The sequence below is a fragment of the Strigops habroptila genome, chromosome 1, assembly GCF_004027225.2.
Source record: "Strigops habroptila isolate Jane chromosome 1, bStrHab1.2.pri, whole genome shotgun sequence".
NCBI lineage: Eukaryota > Metazoa > Chordata > Aves > Psittaciformes > Psittacidae > Strigops > Strigops habroptila.
In genome coordinates this window covers 82754012-82773028 of record NC_044277.2, presented here as the reverse complement: position 1 = coordinate 82773028, position 19017 = coordinate 82754012, and the positions used below count along the sequence as shown (strand labels likewise).

General features: G+C 38.8%; 1 protein-coding gene across 2 annotated transcripts in view; it reads right to left on the bottom strand.

Annotated features, from left to right (window-relative positions):
- Positions 1 to 2496: 2496 nt before the first annotated feature.
- The window catches only part of CDH6 (cadherin 6), a 105638-nt gene continuing 89117 nt past the window's right edge, over positions 2497 to 19017 (bottom strand). For both annotated transcript variants that reach the window (XM_030480791.2, XM_030480799.1), the window contains 4 exons: positions 14668 to 14789; positions 13768 to 13885; positions 13430 to 13681; positions 2497 to 9799 (listed from right to left, as the gene is read on the bottom strand). In XM_030480791.2, the coding sequence (XP_030336651.1) occupies positions 9309 to 9799; positions 13430 to 13681; positions 13768 to 13885; positions 14668 to 14789 (983 nt within the window). In that variant the 3' untranslated portion in view covers positions 2497 to 9308. The remainder of the gene's footprint in view (positions 9800 to 13429; positions 13682 to 13767; positions 13886 to 14667; positions 14790 to 19017) is intronic.

The following is a 19017-nucleotide window of genomic DNA, read 5'->3' as shown; positions in this document are numbered from 1 at the left end:
AAGTTCCCCAGCTGAGCTGTGGAAAAGAGCAGCTTTGTCTAACAATGTAGGGAGAAGCAGATGTTTAGAAAAACATGTAAAAGCAATCAGGAGGGGATTTATTCATTTGTTTATTAATTAAGATGCATGCATGAGCAGGCAGACAGCAAAGTTCTGAGTTAAGAAAGTTCCAGCAGGGTGTATATGGAAAGCTGTATACAGGGGGCCTTGATATTTTTTTTTTTTTTTTTATTAATATATACATTTACATATATAAAGAAGGAACCACCCTGGAGTTTAAGATTCAGGCCAGCATGTCCCCTTGACCCTTGTAAGTTTTTTCTCTTTTACTTAAATAGAGTAAGATACATTACAAGGTCCAATCAGGCCATGAGTATCTCCACAGCTAGTAAAAATACACATGGTTTTGTGCACTCCGTGGTTTGTCAAGTTTAAAAGTGCATGATGAGTACCAGAGCAATTCTAAAATAGCAATGGAGCACTCCTGACAATGCTCATGTTTGCTTTCTATTTTGTGAGGAGTAAGGAAATCAGCTTTTCTGGTTGGAGGGACAGAGATGCTTGGGGACCTGATGTGGGGACAAACAGCTGCTGTGAACCTGTTAGAGTAGTCAGTTCTGAGAACAGAAAATGTAGAGGGTGGATAATTGCTAGGTAGCTGTCTGTGCTAAAAATGGGGAAAGGCGTACTAGTGCTGGTAAGAAAAAGGAAAGGCTTCAAAGGCTGTAGGTGAGAATACGGACTTTTTAAATTTTAAAATGTTTGTACCTTATCCAATGAATTTGAACTTCATTTACAACATCAAAAGTAACACTATCAGAGATTAAAACTGGAAGGACCAACACTGAATTCACTTGTCTCATGTAACTGATCATTCCTGCAATTTTTATGCAAGTATTAAAGCATCAGTTACATGTATTGCTCTTTTCTTCAGTTTCCTTGTTTGAGCTGTTCTCGAAATTCAACAAGGACTGGTTAAGCGTTTTTAAAGAAAGAGACTGTAGACTTGAGTGGCTTGCCTGGCTAACTTGCCTCTGTGATGACTTTGGTAGCACCAAGGAAAGATGAATATGAGGAATGGATTTTGGGTTTTGTGTTGCTTGTTGGGGGAGACTTATATAGATAAATCTAGTAAATTAATGTCTGAGAATCAAATGTTTTCTGGATGAAATGCCAGCCTTTAGTTGACTTTTCTTTGTGATTGAGGTGCTTTTTGATATAGCCAATCAAACAAAAAGATAAGAAACACAGCAGATTCCTCTTTTATGTAAATAAAAGTGGTAGGATCCTTCTGTTCTGCTTCTGGCAATCAGAGCCTCAATAGACATGGAGGGTTGCAGAGCCTGGACCACCTCTCAGAAGGTGGTTAACCGGATCCCTGCTGCTGCACCTGTCTTCATTTAGAAGATGAAAAGCTGAAGTTGATGTTTTGTGAAATTTTGTAGGGCTGCTCTAGTGCAAAAAGTAACAGATCCGAGAGATGAGGTAACTGCAACCCCTGTATGCTTGCAATTGTAAGGGTGTGTGTGGGAAGTAGGTGCATCCTCCATGTACAGTGCAGTGTTTAGTTTGTATAATTTGGTGTTCAAATAATGAGACAGTTGAAAATAAACACTTTTAATTACTATGTAGACCGATGTATTCATAGCCTTATGATCTACTATTGACTGTCTAAAAAAGCTGGTTTATTGGACTATTCCTACAGAAGTTTTCTTCTGGAGGTCCACCAAAGATTGTAGGTGGATGTTTAGGCTAACTCCTTGTGTATAGAAGTTACTAATTTTTTTCATGAACTATATACAGGTTTCAGTGTTAGACTGGTTTGCTTTTTGTGGCTCATTCTACTGCTTTTGATAAAGTACTGCTTTACTGTGACCTTTCCCATTCTTTTCTTTGTGCTTGTGTTTAGGAAAAAATTTAAGCATGATGGAGTTTTCAGAGATGTAGACAGATCTTTTATTAAGGAAGTGTTAAAATGATTAATTTTCTCTGGAGATTGTTTTCCTTATGTATAAAGATATTGTAAATGACATTCGAACTCTCCATAAGTGAACTGAGACTGTAAGTCTTTTTTGGACCTCATATGATGAAAGGTAAATAACTGAACAGTGTTGTTATAAATTATATGGTCTTTATATGCTTCAAGGAAGATCTTCTACATGCTTTTATTTCAACAATGCTCCTGCTGATTTCCTGGAAAACCTTGGTTAGTCAAAATTTAGCTTGTGATCATAGACTAATATAGTCCTCAAAGTAAGCGTGCTAAGTGATGCCTTCTCAAATTATATAATTCTTTTGGGAGGCAGCACTTATCACAGAAGAGTGATCCTACTGCTCTTACAGCATGTTGTAAGCCAGACACTTACAAATGGAATTTGAAAGACTGAATCAATTTACCCCTGTGTCTTAATGTGATTGTAGAATCTTTTCAAAGGCTTATTTCTGTGATAGTGTTGTAAATACAAAACATGGAATTAGAAAAAAAAAAAAAACAAGTTAGAAAAAACCAATTTATTAAGTAGTATCATATAAATAACTTGTTACAAAAATCAATTTGCAAAAAGGCAAATTCACTCTGTCTGTGAGAAATTTTTGTTCAAATTGGTTTCTCATTAAATCCTTAAATTTAATTTCCCCTTGCCCCCCAACCCCCAAAAAGAAGCCAGTACAGTGAACAGGAATTATAAGGGAGAGAGTGCACACTTGCCATCTGACCATAATGAACTGCCCATCCACGCTGCAGCAGAGATAATTGTTCCAGCATGGATCCCTTTGCAGCACAGGGAAGCTTCTAGGTGTAAATCTCTTCGGTGACAAAAATCTTATAGCATGCAGATGTCTCTCTAGGCTGAGCAGTGACCAGATCCATCCGATGCTGAGGCTCCCTTGGCGCAACCAGGGGATGGCATCACCAGGGACTGTGTGCCTGAAGCATGCCAGCAAGTAAGTCTCCTCAGGTGGAGGCATCGGTTTCAATTTATGCTTGGAAGTGTTTTTAATTAAAAAAAATCAATACCAAAAAGCATTTATTTTAAGGGTTTAAAAATCACAAATCGCAAAAGGAGTTTGCTAGATAGATTTCGCTCAGCAACACAGTTAAGATGCACATACATTTATTATAAGGCCTTTCTTTTCAGTTTAATTTCTCAAAGCAATGAAGGTAATCACAGAATTAAAACAGTACAGTGATTCTGAAGAGATTTTTATGTGTCAAAATCCACAACAATTTTGTGTTTGCAGTGTTGTTTCTTTGTTGTGTTCACCTGAATGTTTAATAATTCTATACATTTGTTTCTTTAATAAACACTAAGGTAATAGATCATAGAAAACTAAAAGCTTATAGAAAGTATCTCCAGATATATTTACATAAATAGTGCAGTCTCATAGGAAAGGTCAAAAGCTCATGGGAGTGGAAAGAATCTCTCTATATGCTGGATTTATGTCTTAATTTGTCAAATTGACTTTATGGAAGGAGAAATTTGAAGTTAGCAGCTCCTAATTTTTTGTTCCTTCTTTTTTTTTTTTTTTTTTTTTTTAAACAAAAGACATGCAGGGAGGAAAGAAAAAGAAGAAAAAAAAAGCAGGTTCTGTAAAAACTCCTTTGAAATCCAGTAACTCTGTTCATAATATGACAGCTTTGTGGCTTTTAAGTGCCATGGACGTACTTTGCTTGTGACTGACTACCTCCCTTCCATCCCCCCATTCAATTCATTTTCTGTTCTTCCTGAAACTCCAAGCTCTCTGACTTGTACTGCCTGTAACTCCAGACATGGCTTTTGGATACCTACTGCTGAATTTTATGAACTGTTCACAGAAGTGTTTAGCGCATGACAAATGCAGGTCTGGGCTCAGAAGTGTAGTATTGAGAGTGAAATGATGGACAGCATCAAGGTTGTTTCAACTGTGCCTAAATAAAACTACTGAGGGGAGATGCAAAACTACATCAAAACATTGTGTGGCTGCTGTGGACTTTTTCCCTCCTTCTGGATCAATGCATGAGGCATTAAATATGCCTTTGTTCCTGTTGAAGTACAGAAAAAATCTCTAAGAAAACAAGTCTTTCTGAAGACTAAACTGAAAATGTTGTAGTTTTGACATTTATTGGAGGAGGCTGCTGTTTAGCAGGTCTAGAGGGGTTGGAAAAAAGCCCTGCCTTTCACAACTTACGATATAGTTCATACTTACTGGAAGTAGAGTAACGACTGTTAATTTGTCACCTCTCATTTGATAAGGGAGCTCAGACTGCACTGCTAATTGAAACACAAACGGGCAGGAGCTGGCAGCATCCAGCTGAGACAGTGGTCTTCTGAAACACTTCAATACTACTTGTAGCTGAGGGAAACATGGAGAGAATTAAAATAGATGGTGACAGGAAGAGCTAACACAGTGGTGTTTGCGAAGTTACCTGCTCACTATCTGTAATTCACCCTGCAGAAGACCATCAGCTGCAGAAATTTAACAAGTTTTAATAGTAATCAAGACAAAGGGACTTTCTTTCCCAGAGATCTGCATGGAAATGGCCTGGATTTAATTTTCTTGGTCTGAAAAAGATGTCTGTCTTCTTATCCATGCAAATCTTCCTCTGGCTGCTGTAGGAAACCTGGAAGTGCTAGAAGTTACTGTGCATCATTGGTCCTGCTGAAAATGAATGTCTGGTTTTGAAACATGGCCGGCTTCTAATGTTCAGCATTTCCCATCTTTTTATTCATACTGCATATGTGCAGAGAAACATTCCCAAAGCCATTTCTCCCTGCTCTACTTCTTTATGACCGTTCTGCTTTTTATGATACTACAGATGTTCAGTTAGTTGGGTTTTGTGGGACATTTTATTTGTTTTGTGACAGAGAAATGGAAATGTTGAGCCTTGTAATGTAGCCTGGTACTTCCAAAAGTGCATTATTTGAAGGTTGCCTCTCCCATTCTTGTTTAACAGCTAGGAAACACCTGTCTATAAAGTCAAGTAAGACCTGACAACATTTAAAAAAAAAAAAAAAAAAAAAAAGTCAGAAAAATATATCTGTTTCTTAGGACAAATTTAGAAAATATATGTCTTGGTACAGGTGGAGTGTTGTTCTTCTACTCAGAATATTTCCCAGCAATTTTTTTTTTTACCAGCAATAACTGCAAAAACACAGACAACTTGTTTTTCTCATGGTTAGACACATCTCCATCTATGTTTGGTTTGGGAGCACATCCCAGTCCTGTGGTACTTTTGACAGAACCGTGTGGGAACCCCAAGTTCCCTTGTCCAGAGCTCGCTGGAAATTTCTGCCTCAGCTCTCTTTCAAACACTTGTCTACATAGAGAGATTTCCTGGCACAACTGCATTGGAGGCATGTGCTGCTGTGTCTCTCCATACTAGTGCTGCTATAGGATAGAATCAGTTTCAACCTGAAATATTCCTCTGGAGTAAAAAAAGAAATCATTTTTACAGAATAAAGTGGCTGTTTTGGGAGCTGGAATGAAATACCTATACTAGAAACCTTATTCCATTGCAAGTGTAGAGGTGTTATTGTTCTGCAGTAGCAAAGCTGGAAAAGTCTCTCCTGTAAAACATGCTCCGGTTTCATGTTAACTCCACTGAATTCCTTGGTATCTTCTCATAGGTCCCCAGTCAGATCAGAAGTTTTTCCAAATTAAAAGCCAACTTCATTGCTCATCTCTCTACCCGGCTTAGCGAAGCTTCCTAATAATATTTCTCCTTCTTAAATAGGTGTAAGAAAATCAGGCTTAAAACAGCCTTGAAAACCACTTCATAGTCCATATTCTAACACTTGTTTATCTATAAATTAGAGTTCTAGCACTGTATGAAAGCATTGTTAAATACTCATTTCTATCATTTAGCACGCCGGCATGCAACAAAGTGCAAAGAAATACTACTGCAAAGTTTTGTATTCACTGCAATATGGCACTTTCAATATTTAATATGCAGTACTGCTTTTATAAATTGCACTTTGTGGTACTGCCAAGCAAGAAGAAAAGACAGAATTGAACTCTTCTTTCTGTGTGAGAAATGCTAAATCTGTCTAATTTGCAGGAAAAAGTAGACCTTAAAACCTAGATGCATAAATAATAATTTGAATGCAAGTTTGCCTTGAATTTCCTTAGAAGAAAATTTTCTATTCAGGCACCATATTTGTGGTGACATAACAATTTTCTATATAATATATTTACACAACAGGCATGAGTAGCCACTCACTGTGTCACGCAATGGACAAGAGAAAAACAGTTTACAATTAAAGGTAAAAAAGGAAAAAAAACCCAAAAAAATTGCACTTGGACTGCTACTAACAATCACTAAATCAGTCAAAATCACTGTACGAACATAGGAAACTAGTTACAAGGAGGTTAGTGATTCTCCTATCATCTTTTTTCCACCCAAAAGAATGACTAGTGAAAGTTGACCTGCAGTGTGGCCCAGCCCTTTCAGGGCGTACGGTCTGTCTTCAATCAAAAGATGGTGACAAGTCAAGCACCCTTCCCTGTGAGCTGGGGGTGGCTTGCAGGGCCAAATATGTGTGCGGTTTCACAGCCACCTCTGTCATCCCCTTCATGCACAAACCTGTTTCCTCAGGGCCTGAGGAGGGGAAGGGGCAGTTCACTGGCTCACTTTGGGTGTCGAGCTGGACTCTGAGCTCAAGGCAACGCAATGCAGTGAAGGGTGAGACAAAGGCGTGTGTTAGAGAGCCATTGGGAAGAGCTCCCTAGGGGTACACTGTCTCCACTGAGTGAATGAGGAAAGCAGCCCAGAGTGAGGGATGTGTACAGGTGGTGCTGAGAATCTGCTGCTCCTCCACTTATTTGAAATCCAGTCCCTCCTGTATGCGCCAGAGCCAGGTTTCAGAGAGATTGCCTCCTGGATGTTCTGGTTTCAAGGAAGTCATGAAGGGCTAAACTTTCGAGGCTTTTATCATCTTAAATTACTGAGGGGCTCACAGAAGGACATAATAAAGGCCTCGTTGTGCCATTGCCATTGTAACAGGCATGACAGGCTCAGCCTTCCTACGCGATGGAGTTCGGCATTCTGTTCTGCTGGACTAAAGCACCATAAAAGGCCTCCAACAGGGAGACCAGGGGCTCAGGATGCTTTGAAACACTGGACTCCTCCACACTGAACATCCATCTATCTGTCATGCTGGGTATCGGCAAGCCATTAGCTGCATTGCCCTAAACTTACAAATGTGGAGTGCTTCCTACTGCAGAATAATCCTTCCCAGTCCCAGCGAGACACCTCCACATGGCTGGCTCGTCCTCTTCACAGGGACTGTTTCACAAAACCTGAAATTATGTCGTCATGCTTGTAGAAGTCTAATACTCGTGAATCTTACTGCTCTTTCTATTTAAATCTCTAGCAGTAATGAATTCTAGGGATTAATTTTTAATCCCTTTTGATTTTCTCTTTATTAACTTTTTCCCCTTCTCTATATTTAGAGTAAATTGGAGCTGTTGTTTAGTTTTCAAACTGATGCTCTTAAGATTCAGGAGAGGAGGAAAATAGATCCCTGCCTGTAATACTGGTATTAAATACTGTTTCAAAATTAAATAAGTGAAATTAGTTATATATGAGGTATATTTAAAAAAAAAAAAAATCTTCCTTCTTTCCTTGGCACAGTGCCATGGGCTGTGTCCCTACTTTGGGACTCAGGGTGGCTTTTAGCTCCCGGAATTGGATGTCCCATGGCAGTTCCTTAGGGTTTTCTCCAAATAACCTCTTCTAGATGGCTGGATTTGAAAAACAGCAACTGCATGCATTTGACAAACCAGCAGAGGTACTGAATGGTGCACAAGCTATAAAGAAAACTCTTTTGGCCCGAGACTACAGCATCTTCCCCTACCCTATCCCTGGACAAAAATTGCTTAGCTTGGCAAAGTGGATAAACGAACGTATACAGAGAGACTTGTGATTAAAATTTTACCTTTTTGTGAAGCCTTTAACATCCCTGGCTAAATAGTTTATTTAAAAAAAAAAAAAAAAAAGAGCTATGGTTATAAACCCTATTTCAGGCTCTTGGAATGACAATTGATTCTCACTGGTGCATTCAGGGCTTGACTCTTGAGATGAAACAACCACCCAAAAGCAAGAGAAATTACTTCCTCTGGCAGAATGCCAGCATTTTCCATCTCTAAAACATTTTCCAAGTGACTTATATAATTCTTGCAACATCCTGATGAGGTAGGCGTTATTTCCCCACTTTACAGATAGTAAAACTAGGCAGAGTCAGACAGGAATCCACCCTCGGCATCCAGGCAGGGAAGGTCAGGACAAAATAAGCACTCTTTCCTCCTTTGCAGCTGCTCCTTTTGTCCCAGTGGGTGGCAGTCCCCTTGAGGCTACCACTCCTCTCCTTTACATGAGAACAGGCTGAATATGAAAAGCCTGTCTCCCCCCTCCCCATCGCAGTGGCCATCACTGAACTGATGTGCAGGTGAAGGCTGACTAAAGAAGTACAAAGAAAAGCACAGGTATGATCTGCTCTTTCCTCCAAGTCATGATCTAATCTGGGGTTGAATTAGATGACTTTCCCCATATCACAATGCAAGTCTGGGTTAGAATTGGGAAATCATCTAAGAATTAGATATTGGGGCTACTGACCACACACACATGCACGCACACACATCTCTCCAGCAATGCTAGGTCAGAAGAATATATACATAGCAGTCAATGAACTATATATACGTGTATGTTATATGATTCAGTGCATTGGGGGCAACGACAAGTCCTAGAAAAACACTTAGGTTTAAATGACCATTAGGCCTTTCTACCCTCCTTGTGAGTAAAATGTATGTTTGATGGTTTTTTCTCAGCTTACTCTACTTGTATAAAAAACCTTCATTCCATCACCACTACTTTTGGCTATAATACATAGGGTAAACTATGGTACCTCATAACATTGGGATGTGCAATACACGATTGACAGAGCAGTCATCTGAGCTGAATAGTCTGAATACAAGTAAAAAGAGCAAGTGATCTTAAACAGTAATATATTCCAATTTACAATATAAGCAGAACAAGTAAAAACATTGCTCCCATCGGATCCTTTTTTTTCCCCTCCAATACTGCCGTGCCTGTAAGATTGGCTTGGTAAACTGGATGCAGTGAAAAATAAGAATTTTGCCTCTTGGAAGCTCATAAAATGATACTAGAAAAAGTTTTCTGGTGGCTGATCCACACAGACTGCAGTCATTAGACAATTTGAGTGGGTAGAACATCTGTGGAGAAATAATAAAAAATAGCCACCTCACATATCTCAATGCTGTTTCTGAAAATGAGGAATGAAAACAAAAAAGAAAAGAAAAAAGGCAACATATTAAGAGTCTTTGTCACTGTCCATTGCGCCATACATATCTGCCAGCTTTTTAAACCTAGGTCCCCAGTCACTGAGGTAATCATAGTCCTGATCTCCATCTGTAGTCACCGACTCCAGGGAGCTGAGAGACTCAGCCACAGAACCATTACCTTCGTACGCGTAGGTTGCTAAAGAGTCATACGGGGGTGCCGTCGGATCTATATCATTTTCCTTTAACCTTTGGTTAATGAAATCTCTGACATCCGTGTTATCTCGCACTGTTGCAGTCCGCTGCGGCATAAAAAGTGTTTCCGGCACAATGTCTCTGCGGAATTTATTATCATCTATGGCTTCGGGATTTCTCAGCGTGCCGATATCAAATGCCTGGGTATCTTCCTCTCCACCACCTTCATCATTATAACTGACAATGTTGTCTCTGATGTCTTCTTTCGAAATAATCAAAGGCTCCTTTTTCCGCTGCCTTCTCAGTGCTGCAAATAGCACCACTGTAACTAGAAACAAAAGTAACAGGGGAAGAGAAAGGGAAAGGTTAATCCCTAACTCCATTAAAACTCAGAAGAAATGCTGTGCCTCTGCTTGAATATGAAGTTTTAAAAGATGTTTTGCAAAACTGCAAATGTGCACATCAGGTTTTCAGGCTGTGCATGCTCTGGGAGTACCTTGGGAGATGAAATGGCATAGGTGTGCACCAGAAGAAAGGAGATGTCAAGTTGTAAGAAGCCAAGTGGAGTGTGTTTTTGTCAGTAGGCCCATTTTTACCCAGAGTCATATAGCAGTTCTGTTGTCTTGAGAACAGAACTAGTTTCATGAGAGTTGGGAAGGAAGAAACACTTTCCTCAAAATCAGTAACATCAGATGTTATTTACCTTGAACCCCTGGGAGAAGATGCAGCTTGTGCTATGGACAAGGTTAGTATCTACTGGGCTATGATAAAAGGTTAGCAAAGCTGCATTTCAAGATTAGTAAATCTATCCTCCTCTGGAAAAAGCCTGGAATATGAAATGTATTTTCAGACAGCACAAGGTCCAAGTTTTAGTAATTTCACTGGTGTGTTTTTACAATGTACATCACCTTAAAAAAGTACATGGCTTAAATCCTAGACTGATGAGATATGGTAATGGTATATTTTAATCTGCCAAAGGCATGAGATTTCTCAAACAGATATTTTATTCCTTTCATTCTAAAGTGTGTGTGTGTGTATACATGTATTTTTAATTTATTTGGAGGGCAGAAACACTTTCCAAGGCCCAGATCCAAATTTAAATACTTTACTCAATAATGATCCCTGGTACTGTTGGAGAAGTAGACACAGAGGAAGGAAGGGGATATGTTCAACACTTCATTTCCTTCAGAAGCTAATTTCAGATTTTTTTAGCTGGATTCTACTTTAAGGTGCTGAAGGGCTGAATATTTACAAATGAGCAGCAGCAAGGAGCATGGATGTATTGCTACTATGACTGTGCTTTGGTAATCTGAGGTCCACAGCGCCCAGTATTTCAGCTCTGTTGTGTAAACTCCAAGAAATGACACATCTTGCGGTCTTTATAGTTCTTTCAAACAAAATGCAAAGCAAATCAGAAAATACCTAAACTCATTGATATTAGATTATAAGGTGGAGCAAAATTACCATTCATGTAATGTGTTTTTAACATGGTGTGTGAGTCAAAGCACAGTAACCATTAAAGACTTTTTTTTTTTTTCTGGCAGTACCTTCCTCATTTGTAATCTTTCTAAGGGCAACGCCAAGGACTAAGGTCATCCCCAAATAAAATTTTAGCCCATTGAAACTTGTCTTTCTTAGCTTCCTTCAACAGACAAAAAGACTATTTATTTTACTTTAGCGATGGATTCCCCTGCAGGGTTGCTTAGAGCAAGATGCTATCTGTAGGTGTGCTCAAGCATGTTGTGGAAAAGTCTTACATTCTTTCTCTCCATTGACTCACTGACTATAGCGGGATTCCAAGAAGACAGGATAAAGTAGAAAAGTGCTGTAATTCCTGTTGTGTTTTTACCATAGGAATAGTGTGAGAAAGAGAAAACATCAGTTAATGAGTTGGCAGGAAATAAGTAAGGTGGTGAAACCGGAGGAATTAGGAGGAGTGTTTCAGATGGTGAAAGCTTCAGGCTCTTGTCCTAACGATGAGGATTTACTTATACTGTTACACAGGGGTCCTAATCTGAGTAATGCTTGTTTGTGCTGCTGTGTAAAAATGCAGTAAGAGAGAATTCTCTTCCTTAAGAACATAAAGCTACATGGGAGGACTGGAGAAAAGTCTATGTGAGAGAACAGAGATAGCTGGAGAAAATTTTGGAGAACTTGAGAAATACAGCCTCTATTTTGTATGGGCATCTGGAATAGTGACCAGTAGAACTGTCTGAGAGTAATATCATAAGAATGATAGCTTTTATGTTGATGGGTTGCTGAAGTATCATGAACAAAAAGGTGCTACTCAGAATACACAAGGACGAGACTTTGATAAGTATGTCACATCTCTGATACTTAGATTTTTTTTTATTTTGTACTGAACTTGCAGGCAAAAAAAACCATTAGAAGTTCTATGTTAAAGTACATAAACTTTATTTGCATGTCAGTGTTTAACAGTATCTGAGGTCTCCTGATAAGCTGCTAGACTTACTCAAACTGCAAATAAACCTAGCAATTTACAGGCATTTTTGTTCCTGCTAACCTTTAAGCTGTGGTTCGAGTCTACCCAGGGTATTGTTTTACACTCAGTAGTGGTTGCACATGTAAACCCTGCAACCAGCCTGAAAATAGAAAATTATATAGCTGAGTTAATTGAAAATCTGCTTATGGTGCATGGTGGCGTGAGCAGTAATTGACATAAAGTGCTGCTTAGCACACAGAATCAGTTATTTTCGATTGACATAAAACAGGAAATCGTTTAATGTCAGATTGATATTAATGAACACAGTTGTACTAATGACTGCAAGACTACCTGCAGCATTAGATTTCTTTATCTGGTAAGGAACTTGATATAAAGTGATCTCAGCTCTTGGAGGAAATGATATCATGTGTTGAAAAATTAATGGTGAATTAAGGGTAAGATTGTTTTTGTGGGAATCTTTTATGAAAATGGGATAGTGCTTATTTGGGCAAACCATGACTATATTGTCAAAGTCTGAGAATCACAACATAGTCTTTAACTCATCACTGGAGAGGGAAATTTTTCTAATAGTAAAGATCAGGATGATTCTGCAGTGGTGATGAGCATGTCCAAGGAAAATACAAGTACAGTAGAAAGAAGCAGAATCACTGAGCAAACATTTTCTCCCCTGCTCGACCCTACTGCTATAAAATTGGCCTGACTCCCTTCTTTCTTGGTCATATATTAAAGGTGACTAACAACATCTCCCTCAGAACTGTCTGTGTTGCATCATACAGTTCTCCCCAGATGAATAGGCTTTGGCTAATGGCCAAAGAACTGATGGTCTCTGCTGTACAAGAGGGGTGAAACCTGAAACGAATGTGAGAGATTTTGCAATCTGTCTTTATTTTTATTAAAAAAAAAAAAGTTGACCACCTGTAAGTGCTGTATCCAGAGATCTGTATATCCTGCATACTCAGGATCCACCTTGTTCATATTCACAGGTGTCTGAAAGGGAGGACCCTGCAGCTTTTGAGGGAGTGCTTTAGTAGCCACTCTATTTCATCAACCTTTTTCAGCAGAACAGAAGCACTAAGACTTGTTTCTCCTCAGTTTACATGTGGGAAGTTAATTTGTTTAAAGGAAGTTACCTGCCCTCCTTCTGTGCTCAGCAAGAAATAGACACATGCATTGGTTGTTTAGTCTGGTCCACCTCAGATAGCCATAAGGGGATGGGATCAGTGTTTCTCTATAAGTGCCTGCCTCTTTCCATTGACCAGAGGGTGGAGCTCAGATGCCTCCTCTTGCTTCGGCATTGCAAACTTCTAGATATCTCAGATTAGATGTGTTCTGCACACCGTATGTGTAAGCGGCCCTCAGAGAAGGAAGTACAATAATAAAAAAGCAGGATAAGACAAGGATGTCTTTGCTTTGTTCTTGTCCTAGCCTTGGTATAATCACTTGTAGCAATGCAAAATAACCATGAAAAGAAAAAAATAACTCTAAGCTACTTACCAAGTAATATAATGATACAGAGAAGAATGGCAATAAGAGCTCCAGTGCTTAGACCAGTGGGATGAATCAAGGCTTCTGCATTACAGGACAACATCTTTCCTCTGTGGTCACAAGCACATACTCGAATAGTCACTGTTTCCGTGCTGCTCTGGATAGGGTAGTCATTGTCTGATATTATCACTGGCAAGAAGTAGGTACTCATTTCATGCCGGTTATATCTGTTTTTTCGGGTGAAAATCCCTGCTGTGTTGTCTGGAAACACAAAGCATACATTAAATCTTCATCTGAAGGCTGAAAACAAGGATGAGATAATAAAAAAAGTCTTCCTAGAAATTCACCTCTGTTGTCCTGTAGTGTAAAGTTTGAGGTGGTGGCTGCCTCGGGAGCTAAGGAGAATGAAAACTGATGTCCACTGTAAGAGTCATCTTTATCAACAGCACTTAATGTTTGTATCAGCTGAAACAATAAGAACAAAATTATCTTCAAAGTCAGCAAACATTATTTATGTAATCTATGATTGTAAAGCAATCTTACTATATTTTTTTTTTTCTTCTGCTTTAAGGCAGCTGATGCTGCTATGGCGAGCTTAATAAAAATGATCCATGTGCTGCTGATGCTATTTAGGATCACCATGCTATTGTAGCCTGTACCACCAGCCTGTAATATGATAAATTTGAAAGTTGGCAGGAAAATCATGTTGCATTCAAGAGTAGGCTTGGGTTGATGTTACTCCAGATGAGTAGCAAACCTTTGCATGTGACATGAAATAGAGATAAAAGGTGAGACAGTCCAAGCTGACTACCCAAATTGCATGTCACAGGAATTGTTTGGCTGAATCTTCCAAATTTTCTGCTACTTTGAACCATTTAGCAATGGTTCTGGTAGTGTGAAAATTATATGGCAGGAAATAGTTATATCACAGACAGGACCTGTAACAGATACGAACCTGAAACTTGAAGGAGGCAGTGGAAGTGCCTTAATAAAGCAGAGAATTACATAACAAAAATGAATCAGGGATAACAAGGTGCAGTACAGAAAACAACAGTCTAAAACATACTGTCACATTAGCTGCAAGAATACTAAGTGTAATCAGATACTGTGCAACCACTCTTTGGTTTAATTTTGCAAAACCAATAGTGTGATGCAATGCAAAGAATACCTCTTGATGAGGTGATGAAAATGTAGTAGCAAAACTCAAATAATTTGGAATATTTTCTTATTACAAGTAGACATCATACCTGTTCTGCCTTTGCATTTTCACAGACAAAGGTCTCGTAAAACATGGCAAACTCTGGAGCATTGTCATTTACATCCAAAACCTTAATGAACACTGGGACACGGCTGCTTTGTTTTGGGTTGTCTGAAATGATAAAACCAGAAAGATGGAAGATTTTATCTAGCCCAGCTACTGACTCAGTGCAGGAGAAGAAAAGGACAGTCTTACAGGCTCATTGCCCTAAATTGTCTTACTCACAACACTCCACCTATATTCTGTTGATTTCTGGGGAATGCACTATGGGGTGAATTCCACAAATCATGTTGTGTTATCATTACTCTGATTCTGTGAAAACTATACATTTAAGATGGGGTAGGAGTCCTGGATTTACAAATTCCTTTGAATGCTCCAAATGGTTATGAATGTATGTGTGATATCTATATACACATAAATACAATGCTGGAATCAAATCTATTTATTAACCTAACACAGTTCTGTGGCAGCAAAGTTTCTAGAACATATTCATAGAATCATAGAAACAACTAGGTTGGAAAACACCTTTACGATCATCAAGTCCAACTATTACCCCAGGACTGCCAAGTCCACCACTAAACCATGTCACTAAGGGCCTTGTCTGAACACTTCCAGGGGCAGCGTTTCCACCACTTCCCTGGGCAGCCTGTTCCAGTGCCTGACTACCTTTTTAGTGAAAAAACCTTTCCTATTATCCAATCTAAACCTCCCCTGGTGCAGCTTGAGGCCATTACCTCTTGTCCTATCACTTGTTACTTAGGAAAAGAGACCAGCCACCCCCCTGCTCCATCCTCCTTTCAGGTAGTTGTAGGGAGCATTAAGGTCCCCCCTGAGCCTTCTCCAGACTAAACAACCCCTGTTCCCCCAACTGTTCTTCATCAAACGTGTGCTCCAGACCCTTCAGCAGCTTTGTTGCCCTTCTTTGGACCTTCTCCAGCACCTCAACGTCTCTCTTGTAGTGAGGGGCCCAGAACTGAACACAGTATTGAAGCTGTGGCCTCACCGCTGCTTCACCAGTCCCTTCCTTAACAGGAAGAATGAAAAGTTGTGAAGATCGGATTGAGTGACTTTTTTTTTCCCTCTCCACCTCCATACATAATATTCTGTCCCCTACAAATCTCGTAACACAGTTCCTTAAACTGTCATAATTACCATTATGTTATATAAATAGTAACTGTGGCAGTGATCACAAATATTTTCTAATCTGTTGTGAATTGATTTGGCTGATATTCTAGAATTAACACTAAAAGATATCATTGCAGAACATAAGCACTATATAGAATCTGCAGATCCCCACTTGTAAATATGGTGTTTTTTCCCCTATAGAGACTGTATAGTGCTAAAAGTTTGAATTTGACAAAGGTATTCCTGAGCATAAAATACTGATGAAAATATTGTCATCTTGCTAAATAAAAATGAAGAAGATTGGAAATGCAGCAGATTGTATAGATCACTCTTTATCCTGTTGGACCATTCCGTTTCCTGTCGGAGTGAGACAGGCCTTAGTCATGAAGATTTCATTAAGAAATAAGGAAGAAAGGCAACAGGCAGCAATCTTGCCTAGGAGCTGGCTAGAATGGTGAAATAGTCAAGATTCTGAGGCAAAAAAGCACCATTGACTCCTAAAAGGTACAAGATCTGCCCCTAAATCATTTTGTCAACATCAATAAAAAGGAAACCAGAAGACTTTGCCAGGACTGGATCTCTGTCTTTTGTGCTCCACATGACATAAAAATTATCTAGGCCAGGTCACTCAGACATATCCACCTCCATGCCTGGGAATATGTGGGTGTGGGAATGTGAGAGAGTGAAATCTATAAGGCAATGAGTGTGATTGAAGTTAGCGTCATTTAAAATAAATACCTCCCCCCTCCATTTCATGAGGGCTTGCACTGAGTTTTGCTATGTTAATTTCCTACCCATATTAGGATAGTTTATTAATGCATTTTAACCTATGATTCAAATGGAAAGAAAAATGTGCAATAAAATACAGCAGATCTACGACTGTATGCTTCTGCAAGCATTCATTATAGTAGCTTGTTGAGTTAGGCTTTAATAAAAGTCCTATTACTGTGTTTATCATACTTTTATACATCTGAAAATGCCTTCTCCAAAATTGGCACTGTATATTTGTATTACAGAGCTCAGTCATTTTGACAAAATATTGTGCTTTAAAGCTCCACAGTCCCATTGAAGTTAATATGATTCCGTTAGGCATAAACCACTTTCTAATATGAACCATTGGGCTAAATTCATTCAATGTATTAAATAACTGTTTATACATAAGACAGATTAGGCTGAATGCTATGCTAAAATGCATCAATACAAATGTTGAATTTTTATAGTAGGCAGAAATCAAAGGTACTTATTTGAAGTTGCAGGACTATTGGCAAGACTATTTTATAAGGGCATACCTTTCTAACAAATACATTCAAATATATTGGCGAATGTGTTTCTTCTCCTCTCAAGAATTACAATTGTTTTCTTTTACGCTTTTTGAACCATGAACCACATATTTTCATTTTACTTCTACATGCTTAAGAATCTCACAATTTAAAATGATACTGTAATAAATAGAAATTTCATAAAACCCCTCTATGCTCTATGGACATAGGCCTTTTTTCTGATTTAATGGAAGTGTAAGATGAAATATATATACACATCTTTAAGCCTTTTTTTGTCATCTTTCAAACTATTTTTGCAAATTAATGGATGTCATTTAATTTGTTTTCATTATTCTTTAATTATTGCTGGGCTCCATCTCCAAAAAAAGCTTTACAGACTCAACAAACTGCTTACACCTATTCATCCCTGTAGTGGTATGTTTTCTATTGAGCCAGCAACCAAACTGCTGAAGTTCTTTTTCTGAATACAGCCTCAAAGACCTGCCAATGTTTGATTTAACCTTTAGTGTTAAGAACGAATATTTTAAAATACTCTGGGGATTCTCTCTGGTAAATCAGCTGTAATTCTGCAGCTGTGAATCAGTAGCTCTGTGTACTGAATTTTATTGCCAGTTTGCCTTCTGACTATGGCAGATGGACTGACCCAGTGTTTCACCAGCTATATGTCTGCAGCACTCACAGCATAATTCTCTGGGCTGCTGAGCAACTGCAGCTCATACTGGTGAAAAGAAGAACATTAAAAAAAAAAAAAAGGAGCTATCTACACTTAATGATAATTCTAGACAACTAAAAGCCAAACAACTTCTGTACTTTTTTCTTTTTTTTCTACTGTAAAATGAAGCCACGAACAGTTGTCACAGAAACATGTTTCTCTTTATGACTTTACTATTTTTTTCATATCAAAGGGAACACCCATGCATCTGAATGAACATCCTGCGTGTAACTTGACTGGATATTTCTTTTAGATAACTTCAGAGAAATATACCTAGAGTTTGACGTGATAGTATGTCACTGAGAGCAATCAGTGATTAGCTGGAATTTAGTGGAATGGGACTTCAGCTAGCCTTGTTAGAAATTACTGGTTTTGCCTAGGAACATTAAGCAGTAGTACTTTCCAGTCCAGTCTCTTGAGAAAAAAATTAGTGAGGAAGCCTGGATTAGACCAAGGCTTGTAGCTGTATTTGAACCAAGAAAATTGCCTTTGGAAGGCATCTACCCCAGTTATGCCAAATTTGGTCTAGGCTTAATGAAGCACACCCTGGGGAGTAGCTTGTTGTAGCCTGGAAGGATCCAGACTGAAGAGAAATTGAAATTAAGACAGAATCCTCTGTCAGACACAAAAGGTTTAGTTGTGATGGTCCAGTAGAAGGTCTGTTCTTAGGGGCGAAGGCAAGGAACTAAATGAGTATTTTGTATAGATGCTAAGCTGATTTTCAGATAGTATACAATTTTCTGTATTTTACATTATTTCAGCTTTGCTGGGGTCAATGCAACTGTCCTTCCTAAATATTCTTGTTCTTTCCTTTTTAAGTGGTTTTCCCTCTCCCCTTCTATCCAGGAGCTCTCTGTAGTGTACAACTCTTGGCCTATCGTCACTCCTTCAGACTGAAGAGAAACACAAACACTTGACTAACAGCCAGCCAGAAGTCAGTGTTTGGTATACTGAAACCACATGCCTACCATTCAAATGTGCAAGCTTTCAAAAGAGGGAGAAAAATATTAAGAAACATCATTCCTGTAGGGTCTAGCCCGCTACGCTTTTACATAACCCCATATGCTTTCCTCAGGAGTATTGTTTCACATCAGTTTTCAGTTTTAAAAAGATCTACAGAATAAGGAAAGCTGGAGTCAAGTAGATATTCCTTAGTTGCACTCTTCTCACCATTCAGCAGCTGATTGATCCATACACACACACACAACATAGAGACTTTGTG